This window comes from Chiloscyllium punctatum, chromosome 3 (assembly GCF_047496795.1).
Source record: "Chiloscyllium punctatum isolate Juve2018m chromosome 3, sChiPun1.3, whole genome shotgun sequence".
NCBI classification, from domain to species: domain Eukaryota; kingdom Metazoa; phylum Chordata; class Chondrichthyes; order Orectolobiformes; family Hemiscylliidae; genus Chiloscyllium; species Chiloscyllium punctatum.
This window is the reverse complement of record NC_092741.1, coordinates 92,029,949-92,045,218: the sequence shown is the minus strand read 5'-3', so window position 1 is coordinate 92,045,218 and position 15,270 is coordinate 92,029,949. Positions and strand designations below refer to the sequence as shown.

The following is a 15,270-nucleotide window of genomic DNA, read 5'->3' as shown; positions in this document are numbered from 1 at the left end:
CCATGTCCCCAGAGCATTTGCTTCAGTCTCTGGATTTCTAGTTCTGAATTACCAGCAATTCATACACAATTCATCTCTTTTTATTGAGGTTATTGCCGAATAGTCACTTGCACTGAGTTGATCTCCTTATAATTCCATTGTTCAGCATAAAAATGTACAGTCTTGACAAAAAGTAAAACAAAAGTCAAAACATGCTGTCACTTTCACAAAGTATTCTGACAAACACCAAACATGAAATGGCATTCCATCTGTCAGCCCGGAGCTGAAATATAGTTTGAACATAAGTTGCAAATGATGGTAATAAAATAGAAACTGATGTTGAATTTTAAGCTATAATACTTTGCAGAACAGTCTGACATGCCATTATTCCAGTGCAAGTATTTTATTGTATGTGAAGTTGGCACCTGAAATATTTATTTTAGTACTACTAATAAGATATTTCACATCCTTGTTTTATTGCAAGCAGAATGAGCTGGTTGAGGAAATGGGAAGTGAGAGTAAAATTATAGCAAGAGGGAACAGGTAGAGTCCTCTAAAATTAAGTTGCACCTATTTAAAATATATACCTGTCCCATCATGTTTACCGAAGAGCAAATTAAATGTCACTTTTCTCGCATCTGCACTTGGGTGCATGTGGATGTCATCATACAAAAATAATTAGTCCACTATTTCATGATCTTTTTCAGTCCTCACCAATGAGATGTGTTTCCTTCAGGATATTTTGCTTCACTATCTTTAGTCATTTGTCCTGTAAGACATTCTAAATTACTGCAACAATATTAAATATATGTGCTTCCTGATGAATTCTGAACAATACAAAAACAGATGCAATGTTGCATTATGTGTCCGGCTGTGAGTTGGAGCTGAGATAAAACCTTCATTTAATTAAATGTATTCATAATATGAAAATACTCACCACACATCATGTTGTAGAGTTCAATATTATCAAATGGATTAACCTCAGTTTTATATTTGAAAGCAGGCCCATGAGCAATGAAGATAGCCTGGAATATACCATTAAGGAAAAGCATAGTTAATAAAAATAGGAAAAAAAGTACACTACTTTGTTTATCACCTGGACATAGAATATTTTAAATGTAAATGAAAAAGTCCTGTGAGTACAGGGCCTAATTCTGTGGTAAAATTTACAACGGAAAGTCTTAAGGAGTGCGTATGAGCCCCATGACTTCAAAACATTTAATTTATTGACAAGAACTTGTAGAAAAACTGATGGTAACACTTTTATATTTTTCTGCTCAAGTTAGTTAAGTAGCTTTGTCAATTTTGGTACTCTGAAGTAATGCCATTCTGTGGGTTCCTCACTTTTGAAAGTGCATTTTGGAAATTCAGGTGCTCATTATCCACAACTGTCCCATCGTGGTCAGAGTTTGTGGACATTGTAATCCAAACATTTAAAATGCACTACTAAAAGTTAAGTTCGTCACTGGTAGAAAAAAAATAACATTCCCTCAGCATTAGAATCAACCACTCTGATGAACCCATTGTCAGATGCAGGCTCACATCTAGCTGCGTACATCTGAAAGTATCCACGTCCCACAAAAGCAATCTTTGTGATATGTCAAAGTGGGACTAATTTTGGTTCACACAGCATCAATGATAAGCAATCGTGGCCTGAGTATGTGCAATCTTCTAATATGTATTTATGAGGGCTGATAAGGAATGCACACACAGGAAATTAACCCAAGCATGTCAGCTGGAAGATTGGTGCTTGTATTCCAAAGCTATACCATTTTTATAAAGAATATATTATAGCTTTATCCAGGACAGAGGAGACAATCTCTCAATATGGCAGTTGTGAGTTATAATTATTATACATGTATAATTACTTACTTGCATGCTTTTGTATTCATTATCATAGCCATGATTTCCACCACCACAGAAACTGAATGTCAGTGGATCTCTGAAAATGATTTTTCAAACAGATACACTATAAGTGAACAGTAATATGATAAACATAGAATGGAAAAGATCCAGGACATAAAGATTAATTGCCTGAAATTAATGATAGTTGCCAATGTTGATGTCAAAGGAAGATTCAGAGTCAATAGGGGAATGCCTGATTTGCACATAATAACAGGTATGACCAGACATACTGGCATGTCGCTGTTTCCAATTTCCTGGAGTGGATGACCTCCATGGATCCACGTGCACAGATCATGTATATGGTATGCCCTGGGAAAGCAGCAATTCCTATTTCAAGCCCAAATCTAAGTCACTCGCCTTGTGATGGATGAGCAGATTAGATTAGATTACTTACAGTGTGGAAACAGGCCCTTTGGCCCAATAAGTCCACACCGACCCGCCGAAGTGCAACCCACCCAGAACCATTCCCCTACATTTACCCCTTCACCTAACACTACGGGCAATTTAGCCTGGCCAATTCACCTAACCTGCACATTTTTGGACTGTGGAGGAAACCGGAGCACGCGGAGGAAACCCACGCAGACACGGGGAGAATGTGCAAACTCCGCACAGTCAGTCGCCTGAGGCGCCTCTCTGGCGCTGTGAGGCAGCAATGCTAACCACTGTGCCACCGTGCTGCCCACAGAGATTTATAATTTTGTAAAGTCAAATGAGAAATTCCAATTTAGACTGGAACTTGGCATATCCAAGACTTGTCTAATTTCAGAACCATTCTAATTACGGTGGGTTCTTGCCAGAAAAGCTGAGGAAACTCAGTTCAATTCAGCTAATGTCTTCGGTTCCAAATCAGGAAATCTGAGTACCTTCCCTTTTAACTGCTGTTCTATTTTCTTTATTTTTGTTTATTTCTAAGTCATTTATAGTCTGCAGCACTTCTAATAACAAATGCACCTTCACTTTAGGGCCCACTGTCTTTATGTTGTGCTGACTAAGCAAAATGTGCTAGTCACATGTATGGCCAGTCCGTACTGGGCTGCACACCAAAGTCATTCAGACAAGGTAGCACCATGTTTGAATGTTCTCTGCCTTAATAGATCCAGATGTAGATTGCACATCATAAGCGATGCTCCCAAAATCTGAGGGAAGGAAGTTCATCCTCAGTGTGAATTTGGTTTGGTGTTGCTGAGTTAGACTGGATTTTTCTGGTTTATGTGAACTAAGTTTGAGGAGTGAGCTCCTTGTGTAGATTTGGTGTCACTGAGTATTCATTTATATTTTCAAGTCAAATACAAAAGGGTGGCACTGTAATCTAGGTGTGGAGAATAATATGTGGCCCATCAGAGTCTGCAGTTTACCCAGAGGCTGTACAAAGTGCCTGAAAATCAGAAACTAGAGAAGGTCTCTAAACTGCAAAAGCAAATAGCCACATAGCATAGGAGTTGAAAAGGTTGGGGATTTTTAGATGAAGCTCATTGTAACTCATAAGATAGTACTGCGCAGTTCAAGACATAAGAATAATATAGAAAGAAAGAACTGTGTGACTGTTCTATAGCAGTTTCATGGAAGTTGATACATAGTAACCTGAGATGCTAGATTGTGCAATCATTTATAACTTCAGTCAGGAATGAGATCAACAGTGGCATCAGCTCAAAAGAGGATGATTCCTAGTTTCTACAGCAGCACATTAGGGTAAAAAGCTATTCATAACTGGGAAAGAATGAATTATGAGAATAGAACAGAGATAGTATTGGAAGAATCCCTACTTAGAAGTCTGAATAGTCCTTTTAGCAATCATTAACAGTATATTGCCTTTTATGTCAGGAGAAATGACAGAAATGAGAAAGAGCTGCCAAAATTCATGGTCCATTTTAGAATCAATGATGTCCTTTACACATCCCCACACCCCAGGTCCTGTCATGACATGAGCTACTTTCTGCACAGCCAACTCATTTTCACTTGCTTATGGACCCCATTATCAGCTTTTCTTCCTGGCATATTATCATCCATCCATTTGTTTGCCTACCTGTCATTTTCTCTCTCTCTGGCTTCCATCTCTGCCTATCCACTCACTCTTCCTTCCTACTACCCCACTCCTCACCCCAGTCATCAGCACACATACCACCTTTTCCTAGTTACTGTCAATTCTGAAGAAGGTCACTAGATTTGAAACATTAGCTCTGCTTTCTTTTTCTAGATGCTGCCACACCTGCTGAGTTTCTCCAGCAATTTCTGTTTTTGTGACATAAATAGAAGTACAATGAAGGTTTTAAGGAAGGAATTAGGAACATTTAGCTATTTCATTCGCCAGTGTAAGAATTTAGCGATTTAAAGTACACATGGAGCTGTATTTCAACTTAGAGTGCACACAATAATGATTTACATTTTTCTGCTAATGAAGATCCTATGAACCTAACTCCAGTCTCAATTTGGATTAATTAACTTTGATAATCTCCATTAATTCCTAAGGGAAACAATACTTCACCTAAAAAATTTAGGAACACAACCAACTTTATGTGAGGAGACCCCATATTCATGCAATTGTGTTGCAGGAGGAGTGGCATTACATTCTTGGGATATTAGTGCAATATTTAGATTAGCAGAAGTATGTAGCAAAGGATAGCTTTTATTAAATCCAAAACAGCAGCACTGCCATTTTTATGGAAATAAGTCCAAAATATAATAAAGTTGAAGAAGGTTTAGGTTTAATAATAGAGATAATAGAGGAAAATAGAGAATGGGATTAATGAATCGATTAGAGTTGAAACTGAACAGTTAGCTTGCTTGTTTCCCTTTATTTATTCATTCCATCAGGTCATCAGAATTAAACTGAATGAAAATTTATAACTTTAAAGATGAAACAGTAATTGGTGAAACACAGTCTGGATTTGTACCTAGAGAAGGAACAAGAGACAGAATATTTAACCTAAGTATAATCTTTGAAAAATATCTAGAAGTAAATAAGACCCCTGTTCTATAGACTATGAAAAAGGCCTTGACTGTGTTTAGCATCAAAAGTTAATAAATGTGTTGCTGAAATGTAACACGGCAGTAAAGTCTGAGATTCATTCAGAGCTTATACTTCAACCAAATGGCAAGCATTAAGCTGGATGAGGTATAATGAAATATGTTTAGATCAAAGTGGTGCTGGAAAAGCACAGCAGGATGAAGGGCTTTTGCCCAAAATGTCGATTTTCCTGCTCCTTGGATGCTGCCTGACCTGCTATGCTTTTCCAGCACCACTCTGATCTAAACTCTGGTTTCCAGCATCTGCAGTCCTCACTTTTGCCATAATGAAATATGTTTCAACTGAAGAGATGAAAATGCCATGACTTCATACTGTCACTAAAAGTCTTCAATATATATACATTAATAAACATTCAGCGAATTAAATGCACTTCCAGAGGTAATCATTAGAGGGATGAACATTACAATTTTGTAGCATGCTGACAACATAGCACAAGTTGTGGAAATAGAAAAGACCCTACAAATTATAAAATCTTAATGATTAGCATATGCACTAAAAAACAGCAACAAAAAGACAATAAACAATGATGATCAGAAGGAATCCATTAGAAGTAACAAGAGCGAAGATTAAAGCAGAATAAGTAGCTAAGTTGTTCGATTTAGGGCAGATGATAACAGAAGTTGGTAGATGTAATGTAGCAGTTAAAAGGAGGATAAAGGTAGCTAGAAACAATTTTATGGAGGAATTTTGTGAAGATGAAGAATGTGTTAACAAAAGAAAACTCAAGCTTATACTAAAGAAGAACATCTAAAATGCTATATTCTATCCACATTCATTTATGCCTTGGAAACTTGAACAATAGATAAAGATCCCTGGCTACCAAGTATGCTAAAAATTCATACAAGGACTGGAAGAAAAATATATTTGAAATTGCAAGAGCAGAAAGAACTGTAAAAAAAGAAAATGACAGTATTTCAGTCACCTGATCAGAGCTAGAAAGGTACAATGATCTCTTCTAGAGGACAAATTGGAGGGCAGTATGAAAAGTAGTCTAACTACTTGTAGTTGGATGACAAATGTCACAGGTAGTTTTTGATAAGTTGTAGTTGATGTATGAGGATTATGGAAGATGAGCGTGACATCAAACTTCCTGGCAGAAGTAGAGATAAACAGCAAGAGAATAGAAATGTGCCTGAATTTACATGGAAATAGGAATTTAATACGCAACATTTTCGGGAAAGAGCATGAGAGAAAATGGAAGGTGTGAGGTGTGGGAATATGGGTTCTCACTTCCCATACATTCCAATGTGTCTTGGATTAGCACTGAAATAACTGCACAGAGGCTGATATCCTGTCACCATGTCACCCTTTATTTACACATGCAGAGAACATGGGCTCAAAGCCAGATCCAGACTGAGGAAACCTTCTGAACTCTCCTGTTTATTTTTTTTTCTTTTTTCTTCTATTTTTTGGAAAGCTAAGACATTCCCTAAACAGCTAAAATTGACTGTTCATAATTCGACAAAATGTTAACAAATCCTGGCCTAGAACCATGATAATGCTGGTAACCTCCTGTTTGTTTTTGGACTTGAATCCATCTGCAAAGCCATTTCGACGAAAGAGAAAACACTTTAGCACAGGAAACAGCAATGTTCAGATCATTTTCGTTACAATAATAGTGAGACCATTCAGCAGCACGAACCATTATGAAAAAGTGTCAATCGGACAGTGATTATTGCTGACCTGTGCATGTGCAGGGTGTGACATTATGACACTGACATGAGAGATACCCAGTATAAACTACTTGTTTATCCTTTTTATTACTTTTTTTTGCTTATTTTTTCCCTAGCACCCATGGTGTGTGTGACTATTTGTTTATATCTGTCAACCAGGGCTCCCAGATTGGCCCAGGTTAACAACCCAGTTAAGGATCTCATAGTCAATGAGATCCACCTGGTCCCAGTTCTAATCACTACAGGAACATAATGAGTTAAAACAACTTTCAGTACTAAACAGGAATGCTTTGTTAGAGAAGATGTATTGAGTATAATTTATTGTTACCATATTCCGAGATACAGTGAAAAGAGCAATTTTGCCTGCTATACAGGTATATTGTACCAGTTGGCCAAGTCATTTAAGATTTTTACTGGTCACTGTTTACAATAAGTTCTTAAATGGATTTATAATGATGGAAACTACAAAATTGAGAGAAATTAATAAACAGGAGTGTGTCTTTTGGCTCCATATTAATCTAAAGTTGGCATTGTGTCTTTTAATCTATTGTCAATTGATGTTAGCTCTCATGGATCATAACAATTAAATACGGGAATTGATGTAAGTGTTTAAAGCAAACTGCTGAGGGATGTGGGGTGTCCAACACAATACAGTCAGGTAATGTATTGAAAAGACTTTCTAAATCTGAGATCTTATAACAGTGTAAATTGTTGATATTGTTAATACATTTTAAGACACTTGTCTAAACAAGATCCCTGTCTTCATGGCAAATGTTTCTTGAGCAAATACATATGAAACACTCAGATATTATCACACTTGTGGTGTCAGTCCCCAAAATACACATTGTTTAATTCCTGAGTAAGTAAAGAACTAGCATCCTGGCCATGTTCACTCTGACCCAGCCTTCCCCAAACCTTCAACCACACCTACCTCCAACCCTCTAACGATTCCTGATACTTTGAAGTGCACACCCCGATATGACCTGACCACTCTCATCGCCCCTCCGTCCCAACCTCCACTGACTCTCAGACTAACTCCATGATGTTGTGACCACTCCCTGACCTTCTGACAATCCCCAAACCCACAATGACCCTCTAGCACCACCTGACCCAACCTCACTACTGAAATAACAGGCATCTGCTGCTGTCCCCCAAGATATTTCTAACCTCCAAAGACCCCCTCAGCCCTCCCCTGCTACTCCACCTTCCCTCCAATTCAACTGGACCTGCCTGTCACCCTACCCACTGAACACCCATTACTCTGTCACCTGCCATCTGTGACCCTTCTAATTGCAAGACCTAATCACCTATCAGCCAACTCACCTCCTCTCCTGCACTCTTACTGGAAAGTATCTGGGACATCTGAACATATTGACAAAAATACAGCGGCTGGTGCCAAAGAAAGCATCACTGTGTCCACATAAATTCTCTCCTCTGCTCACTCCAAGAATTTCTGAGCCAACTTAGTTACAAAGGATCTTTGTGCAAAAGATTGGCCAGAAAAATCAGAAGAGGATAAGTTGGGAATATTTCGTCTGGCCAGTGGAAAGCTCTGTTCTGCCAGTGACTGGAATATTAGGTTCAATATAAATAAAATTGTGGTGCCAGATTTGAGTCAGCATTCATGTTGGATTGTGTAACAGGAGCTTGTTAAAGATAAAGAACTATTTCTTGAGTTGTTACAACTCAAGTCTGAGCTTATAATTATAGAATAAAAGAGGTATACTACATGCAAACAGGCCTTTCACCCCAACCAGGTTTCCTCAACTGAAGTAGTCCCATTTGCCTGTATTTGGCTTATATCCCTCTAAACCTCTCCTATCAATGTACCTGTCCTATTGTCCTTTAAATGTTGTAGTTGTAATCGCCTAAACTACTTCCTCTGGCAGCTTGATCCATACACGCACACCATCTAGGTGAAAAAGTTACCCCTCAGATCCTTTTCAAATCTTTCTCCTCTCACCTTAAACTATGCCCTCTAGTTCTGGACTCCCTGACCCTGGGAAAAGACATTGGCCATTCACCCTATCTAAGCCCTTCATGATTTGATAAACTTCTACAAGGTTACCCCTCAAACTCCTATGTTTCAGAGAAAAACGTCCCAGCCTGTCCAACCTCTGCTTATAACTCAAACCTTCCTGTCTCAGTAACATCCTTGTAAATACTCTTTCCAGTTTAATTACATTCTTCCTTCTGCAGAGCAACAAGCATTATATGCAGTACTCCAAACATGGCATCACCAGTGTCTCATACAATTTTAATATGACTTCCCATACACTGCACTCAATGCTCTGATCAATGGAGCCAAGCGTGCCTTCTTCACTACCCTATCTACTTGTGGTGCCACTTTCAAGGAACTATGTATCTGCACAACTAAGTCTCTCTGTTTGCTAACACTAGCGGTGGCATGGTGGCTCAGTGGTTAGCACTGCTGCCTCACAGAGCCAGGGACCCGGGTTCAATTCCCACCTCAGGTGACTGTCTGTGTGGAGTTTTCACATTCTCCCCGTGTCTGTGTGGGTGTGCTCAGGTTTCTTCCCACAATCCAAAGATGTGCAGGTTAGGTAAATTGGCCATGCTAAATTGCCCATAGTGTTAGGTGCACTATTCAGAGGTAAATATAGGGTAGGAGAATGGGTTTTGGGTGGGTCGGTGTGGACTTGTTGGACTGTAGGGAATCTAATCTCATTCCTCAGGCCTCACTATTAACTGTATAAGTCTTGCCAAAATACAAACCTCATATTTATCTGAATTAAAGTATATATGCAATTTCTCAGCCTACTGGCCCAATTGATCAAGATCTTGTTGTACTCTTAGATAACTTTTCTCACTGTCCACTATACCAACAGTTTTGGTGTCATCTACAAACTTACTAACCATAGTAAATTCTCTATATTGTCATTCAAATAATTTATATAAATGACAAATAACAGTGGACCCAGCACTGATCCTGGCGGCACACCGCTGATCACAGGTATCCAGTCTGAACAACAAGCCACAACCACCATCCTCTTTCTCCTGCTGTCAAGCTAATTTTTTTATCCAATTAGCTAGTTCTCCCTGGATCCCATGTGATCTAACCTTACTAATCAGTCTACCATGCGGAAACTTGTGAAAGTCCTTGCTAAAGTCCATGTAGACAACATCTTCCCCTTTGCCTTCATCTATCTTCTAGTCATTCAGTGTTCCCTACTCCTGCTAACCTTGCCCTTCACATTAACAGGAATATGCAAGGTCTGAACTTTCATTATCTCACTTTTGAAAGTTTCCCACTTGCCAGAAGTGGAAGAGAACAGCTCCCCCAATCAACATTTTAAAATTCCTATCTAATACGATCAAAATTGTCCTGATCCAATTTAGAACTTTAACGTCTGGACCAGACCTCTCCTTCTTCACAACCTTTTTTAAACAAATAGAATTATACTCATTGGTCACAAACTACACCCCACTAACACTCAGTCACTTGCCCTGCCTTATTTCCCAAGAGAAAGTCGAGTTTTGCCCTTTCTCTAGTTGGCCATCTACATATTAATTGAGAAAGTTTTCCTGAGCACTCTTAACAAATTCCTCCTTATCAAGCCCTTAATACTATGGCATTTGCAATCTATGTTTGAAAAGTTAAAATCCCCTATTATTACAACCCTACTATTCTTCCAGCTGAGATCTCCAGACATATTTGCTCCTCAATGTCTCACTGACTATAGGGGGCCTATGATACAATTGCAGCAAAGTGATCACCCCCTTCTCATTTCTCAATTCCATCCATACAGCTTCACTGGACAATCCCTCAGGAATATCCCCTCAAAGTACTGCTGTGATTTTTTTTCCCCAATCAAAAATAACTCTTGCATTAAAATAAATACAGTTTAATTCATTAGTCTTCCCTCTTTCCCTGCCATGCTCTTACCTGCCTTGTCTATTTAATGTGTTCTCTTTAACTCCAGTACCAGCCTCAACCTACTGTCTTGTCTCTCTACTGTTTAGAATCCCATTCCCCTGCCAGACTAGTTTAAACCCTCCTGAGTTGCTCTAGCAAATCTCCCTGCCAAGATATTGATCCTCCTCCAGTTCAACTCATTCTCATTCCTCTCATGTTGGGTCACTTCTGCCCCAGAAGAGATCCCAATGATCCAAACTTCTGAACCCTTCCTCCACCCCAACTCCTCAGCCACACATTCATCTGCACTATCCTATTCATACTCTCATTAGCACATGGCACCAGGAATAATCCAGAGATTACTAGCCTTGAAGTCCTGCTATTTAACCTCTGGCTTAACTCTCTGTACTCACTTTGCAGGACCTCATCTCTTGTTCTACTTGTGGCTTTGGTGCTAATGTATACAACAACCTCCTCCAGCTGTTCACTCTCCCCTTTGAGAAATTGCCACAACCACTCCAAGACGTCCTTGACCTTGGCACCATGGAGGCAACACACCATCCTGGAGTCTCAGGTGTCTGTGCCCTTGACTCACTCTCTGATCACAACTGCTTGCTTCAGATTTGCCCTGCCCTGATTTACAGCAGAGCTTGTTATGGTGCCAGAGACCTGGCTACTGCTGCTATTTTGCCCTGATAAGCTATCCTCCCGCCCAACAGTACCCAAAATGGTAATTGTTGTTTGAGAAGGGGGATAGTCACAAGAGACACCTGCACTACATGCCTCCCTCTCCTGATAGTCACCCATCTATCTGACTGAACCTGCATGCTTTAAAGCGACTCTCAATCACATTCTTTGCCTTCTGTATGCTCCTCAGTGTTTCCAACTGCCACTCTAACTGAGCCATGTGGACATCCTGCAGACATAGTCACTAGGACACTTGACTGCTCCCTGAGCTCCCACATCTGACAGAAGCAGCATACCAGTCCACTGACTGCCATACTGCCCCCTTAACAATTACTTTTTTAATGAATCTTTTAAAGTTTAAAACTTTAGAAAAAAACAAACAAGACCCCACCCTTGCATAAATAAAGTCTTACAAAATAATAGTTTGGGAAGTACCCATCAGGACTTACTCACCAAAATGTAATGAAAGAAAATAGAATATAAAACAGTTCAATGTGGAGTAGAGTAGCAGTCTCGTCACAGAATCCTTAAAGTATGGAAACAGACCATTTGGTTCAACAAGCCAACACCGACTCTATGAAGAGCATCCCATCTAGACTCCGTACCCTAAGACCTGTAACCCTGCATTTCACATGAATAATCCATTAACCCACACATCCCTGGACACTATGGGCAATTTTGTATGGCCAAGACTGCTAACCCACACATATTTGGACTGTGGGAGGGAACTGGAGTACCCAGAGGAAACTCAGAGGAAACCCATGCAGACATGAGGAGAATGTGCAAACTCCACACACGATCAAGGTTGGAATTGAACTCGGTTCCCTGGCGCTATGAGGCAGCACAGCTAACCACTGAGCCACTGTGCCGGAGGAATTCTATAACTGCATTAGAATGCACAGTTAGATTGCATTCAGACAGAATCCTTATGGGTATAGTTGGAAGATAGGAAGTGAAATTGTATCACACTTTATTTTGTATATTGTCAAACTGAACAGTGAAACTCAGATAGAAATGGAGGTCTGCAGACAAAGCAAAATGGCATGTAAATATAACAAAGAGAGTAGATTATGAAGCAGAAAACATGACATACCGTCCAGCCAGCCACTGTTTGTCCAAGTACAGATGGACCTCCTTGTCTATTCTAATGTTGTTGGCAAAGTGGAAGCGTTTTGGCAAGTCATAGGCCATATAAGGTATGAAATGTTGGTCCTGATATTGACACTAAAATTTTAATAACACAAAAGAAATATAAGAAGAATTACATGCACTTACCAATAAAATATTTATCTTTAATAACAATACTTGTGAAGCTTGACACTTGAAATCAATGGCCTGGATCATCACCATCACAGTGGATACAGGGAGGCTGAAAAACTCTTAGTTTGCATGTCTCAAAAAAAATGCCATAAATGTGATCTTCATTTTGGGGGTTCAGTGCAGGCTGCAGTTGGGGCAGTAGACTTAGGAAACAGTTTGGAAGTAGCTATGGGAGCTGCCAAGTATGAGACAGGCTGTTTAACTGTCTCAATTTAGAGATGCTATATTCTGTTCCATTATAATGAAAAAGGTAAGGACCTCTATCACTCACACACCTCGTGTCCACCTCTCCAGTTGCTACATCCATGCCCATCATACCTTAAACCCACTCCTGAAACAGCCTAATTTCTTGTATGACAAGCTCTGGCATGGCCATGTTCATTGGTTCGCTGTATAATGTTTAAAAAAATATATTATGGTCGGAATAGGATGTGTTTTTGTTTCTTTTTATTCATTGATAGGATGTGGGAATAATTGACTGGACCAGTATTTCTTGCCCATTCCTACTTGCCCTTGCAAAGGTAATGGTGAAATGCCTTCTTGAACAGCGACCTTCAATTTGATGTAGTTAGACTCACAATGCCATTGGTGAGGGAATTCCAAAATTTGATCCAGCGACACTGAAGGAACAGTATGTTTCCAAGTGTGGATTGTGAGTGGCTTGAAGGGGAACTTGCAGGTGTTCTCATGTATCTGTGTTTGCTCTTCTAGGTCGTAGTGGCTGTGAGTTTGGAAGGCTCTCTTTAAACCTTGCATACATTTGTGGATGGTATACATTGCTGCTACAGTACATTGGTGGTGGTGGGAGTGAATGTTTCTGGATATGATGCCATTCAAATGGGTTGCTTTGACCTGAATGGTGTCAAGTTTTGTGATTGTTGATGGAGCTGCACTCATCCAGGCAAGCGGGGTGTAATCCATCATAGTCCTGACTTATGCATTGGAGATTCAGAGAGACAGAAGATGAGTTCATTGCTGCAGGATTTCTAGCCTCTTCTTCCTCATCTGTCTTGATAGCCACAGTACTTATGTGGTAAGTCCATTTCAGTTTTTGATTAATGGTAATCCTTAAGATATTGATAGTGGAGGATTTGGAAATGTATTGCCATTGAATGTCAAAGACCAATGGTTAGATTCTCTCTTGTTGGAATAGTCATTTCCGGGCACTTATGTAGCACAAATGCAACTTGCTATTTGTAAGCACAAGGCTGGATATTATCCAGAGCTTGTTGCATTTGGAGATGGACTACTTTAGTATCTGAAAATCCACAAATGGTGCTGAATATTGTGCCCATTTCTGACTTTATGACAGAGAGATTGATGACACGGCTGAAGATGGGTGGGTCTAGGGCATTACTCTGAGGAAGTCTTGTGAGGATGCCCTGGGGGAGAAATGACTGACCAACAACCGCAACCATTTTCTTTTGTTCTAGACATGACTGTAAAAATTGGACATTTTTCCACCCCAATTCCCATTGGGCCTGTTAATTCGGGTAAAACTCCTTGTTATCATAATCTGTCAAATGTTGCTTTCTTACAAAGGGCAGTCACTCGCACCTCACCACAAGATGTTAAAAAGAACTGTAACAAGACAGTCATTTATTCAGCAAAGATCAAAGAGTCAAGAGCTGTCAATTACAAATGTTTCAATGTTTCAGAAGTCTAATGGACCTCTGGACTTTCAGCCAAGCCTCATTTTGCATTCTTAAAAGGTGGCACCTTAAAAACATCCGGTGAAAATTAGAAAGCTCAGGATCATGGTCAGGAAGTCTGGAATTGTGGCCTACCTACTAACTTTAAGGCTACCAGCCATCATGACTTGTTGAAAACCCAGGTCAACCTGTCCCAAGTGGCCCCAAATTTAGATAATTAATTTGTAGCGTGCCATTTCATAAAGCAAATTATTTGCAATAATGTATTATTTCTACAAATAGATTTTCACTGCCTGTGTTTATTTATACAAGACTAAGATGTCTGAAATCATGAATGAAAAGCTTTTGACATTGCTAATATGAAAGGCTGTGGCTGATCAAGATGTTGCATGAAGTTATTTTCCATGTTATCTTTTAAAAGTCTCTGCTTACTGTGTCAGTTTTAGGATCATTTCAAAACTTTGCCAGACTTCGCAATGGCTTAATGACCTCATGTCTTGTGAAGATTGGGACTGTAGGTAAAGAACACATACAGACATACAACTGGCATATGGATATAAAAGGGACTGGAGGGGACAAGGAAGGGGAAGCATAGAGGAGTTATGAAGAAGGAGAAGAGCATGTGGGTGAGCATGGGGCAAATGATCAGGTTCTTGGGACCTGACACCCATTATTAAGGCCAATGTTTCAAAAAAACAGGTTCAGAGGGGGGTCATTCTGCAGTGTTGGCATCCGTCCACCCACTTATCCACTTCAGGATTGCCTCCAGAGGCTGTTGCTTTGATTCCATCCTGTTCATAATTCCCCAGAGGGATAATACTGCATGGAGACTGGTTTGCAAAGTCAATAACTTGCTTGATTCTCGATAGCCAAATTCTCCCAAAAACCTAACCTAATGCAATCAACTGTGTATTCCCAAATTTTTAGGACATGTTCTACATGACTCCTTAAATTGGATGATTTAGAAATCAGTTCAAGACATTTCCTGCCCAACAAAAAAAGGGAAGGAAATTGTGTACCATTTGAAACACCAGATAATAATCCAATTTTTCACATAGTACAAGGTCAAGCACTGACTGTTTGAGACTTCCTGAATAGCCTTGTACTCTTGTTGTTAATGGCATAAAACTACAGCACAAAACAAGACAGTGG

The 15,270-nt window shown here is 39.6% G+C and overlaps 1 protein-coding gene across 1 annotated transcript in view; it reads right to left on the bottom strand.

The window, feature by feature from the left end:
* Window positions 1-15,270, bottom strand: part of LOC140462919 (venom phosphodiesterase 1-like) — a 125,683-nt gene that overhangs the window by 37,909 nt on the left and 72,504 nt on the right. Inside the window, exons 15-17 of the mRNA XM_072556415.1 lie at window positions 12,240-12,370; window positions 1,852-1,921; window positions 917-1,004 (exon numbers count right to left, since the gene is read on the bottom strand). Coding sequence (XP_072412516.1) covers window positions 917-1,004; window positions 1,852-1,921; window positions 12,240-12,370 — 289 coding nt within the window. The remainder of the gene's footprint in view (window positions 1-916; window positions 1,005-1,851; window positions 1,922-12,239; window positions 12,371-15,270) is intronic.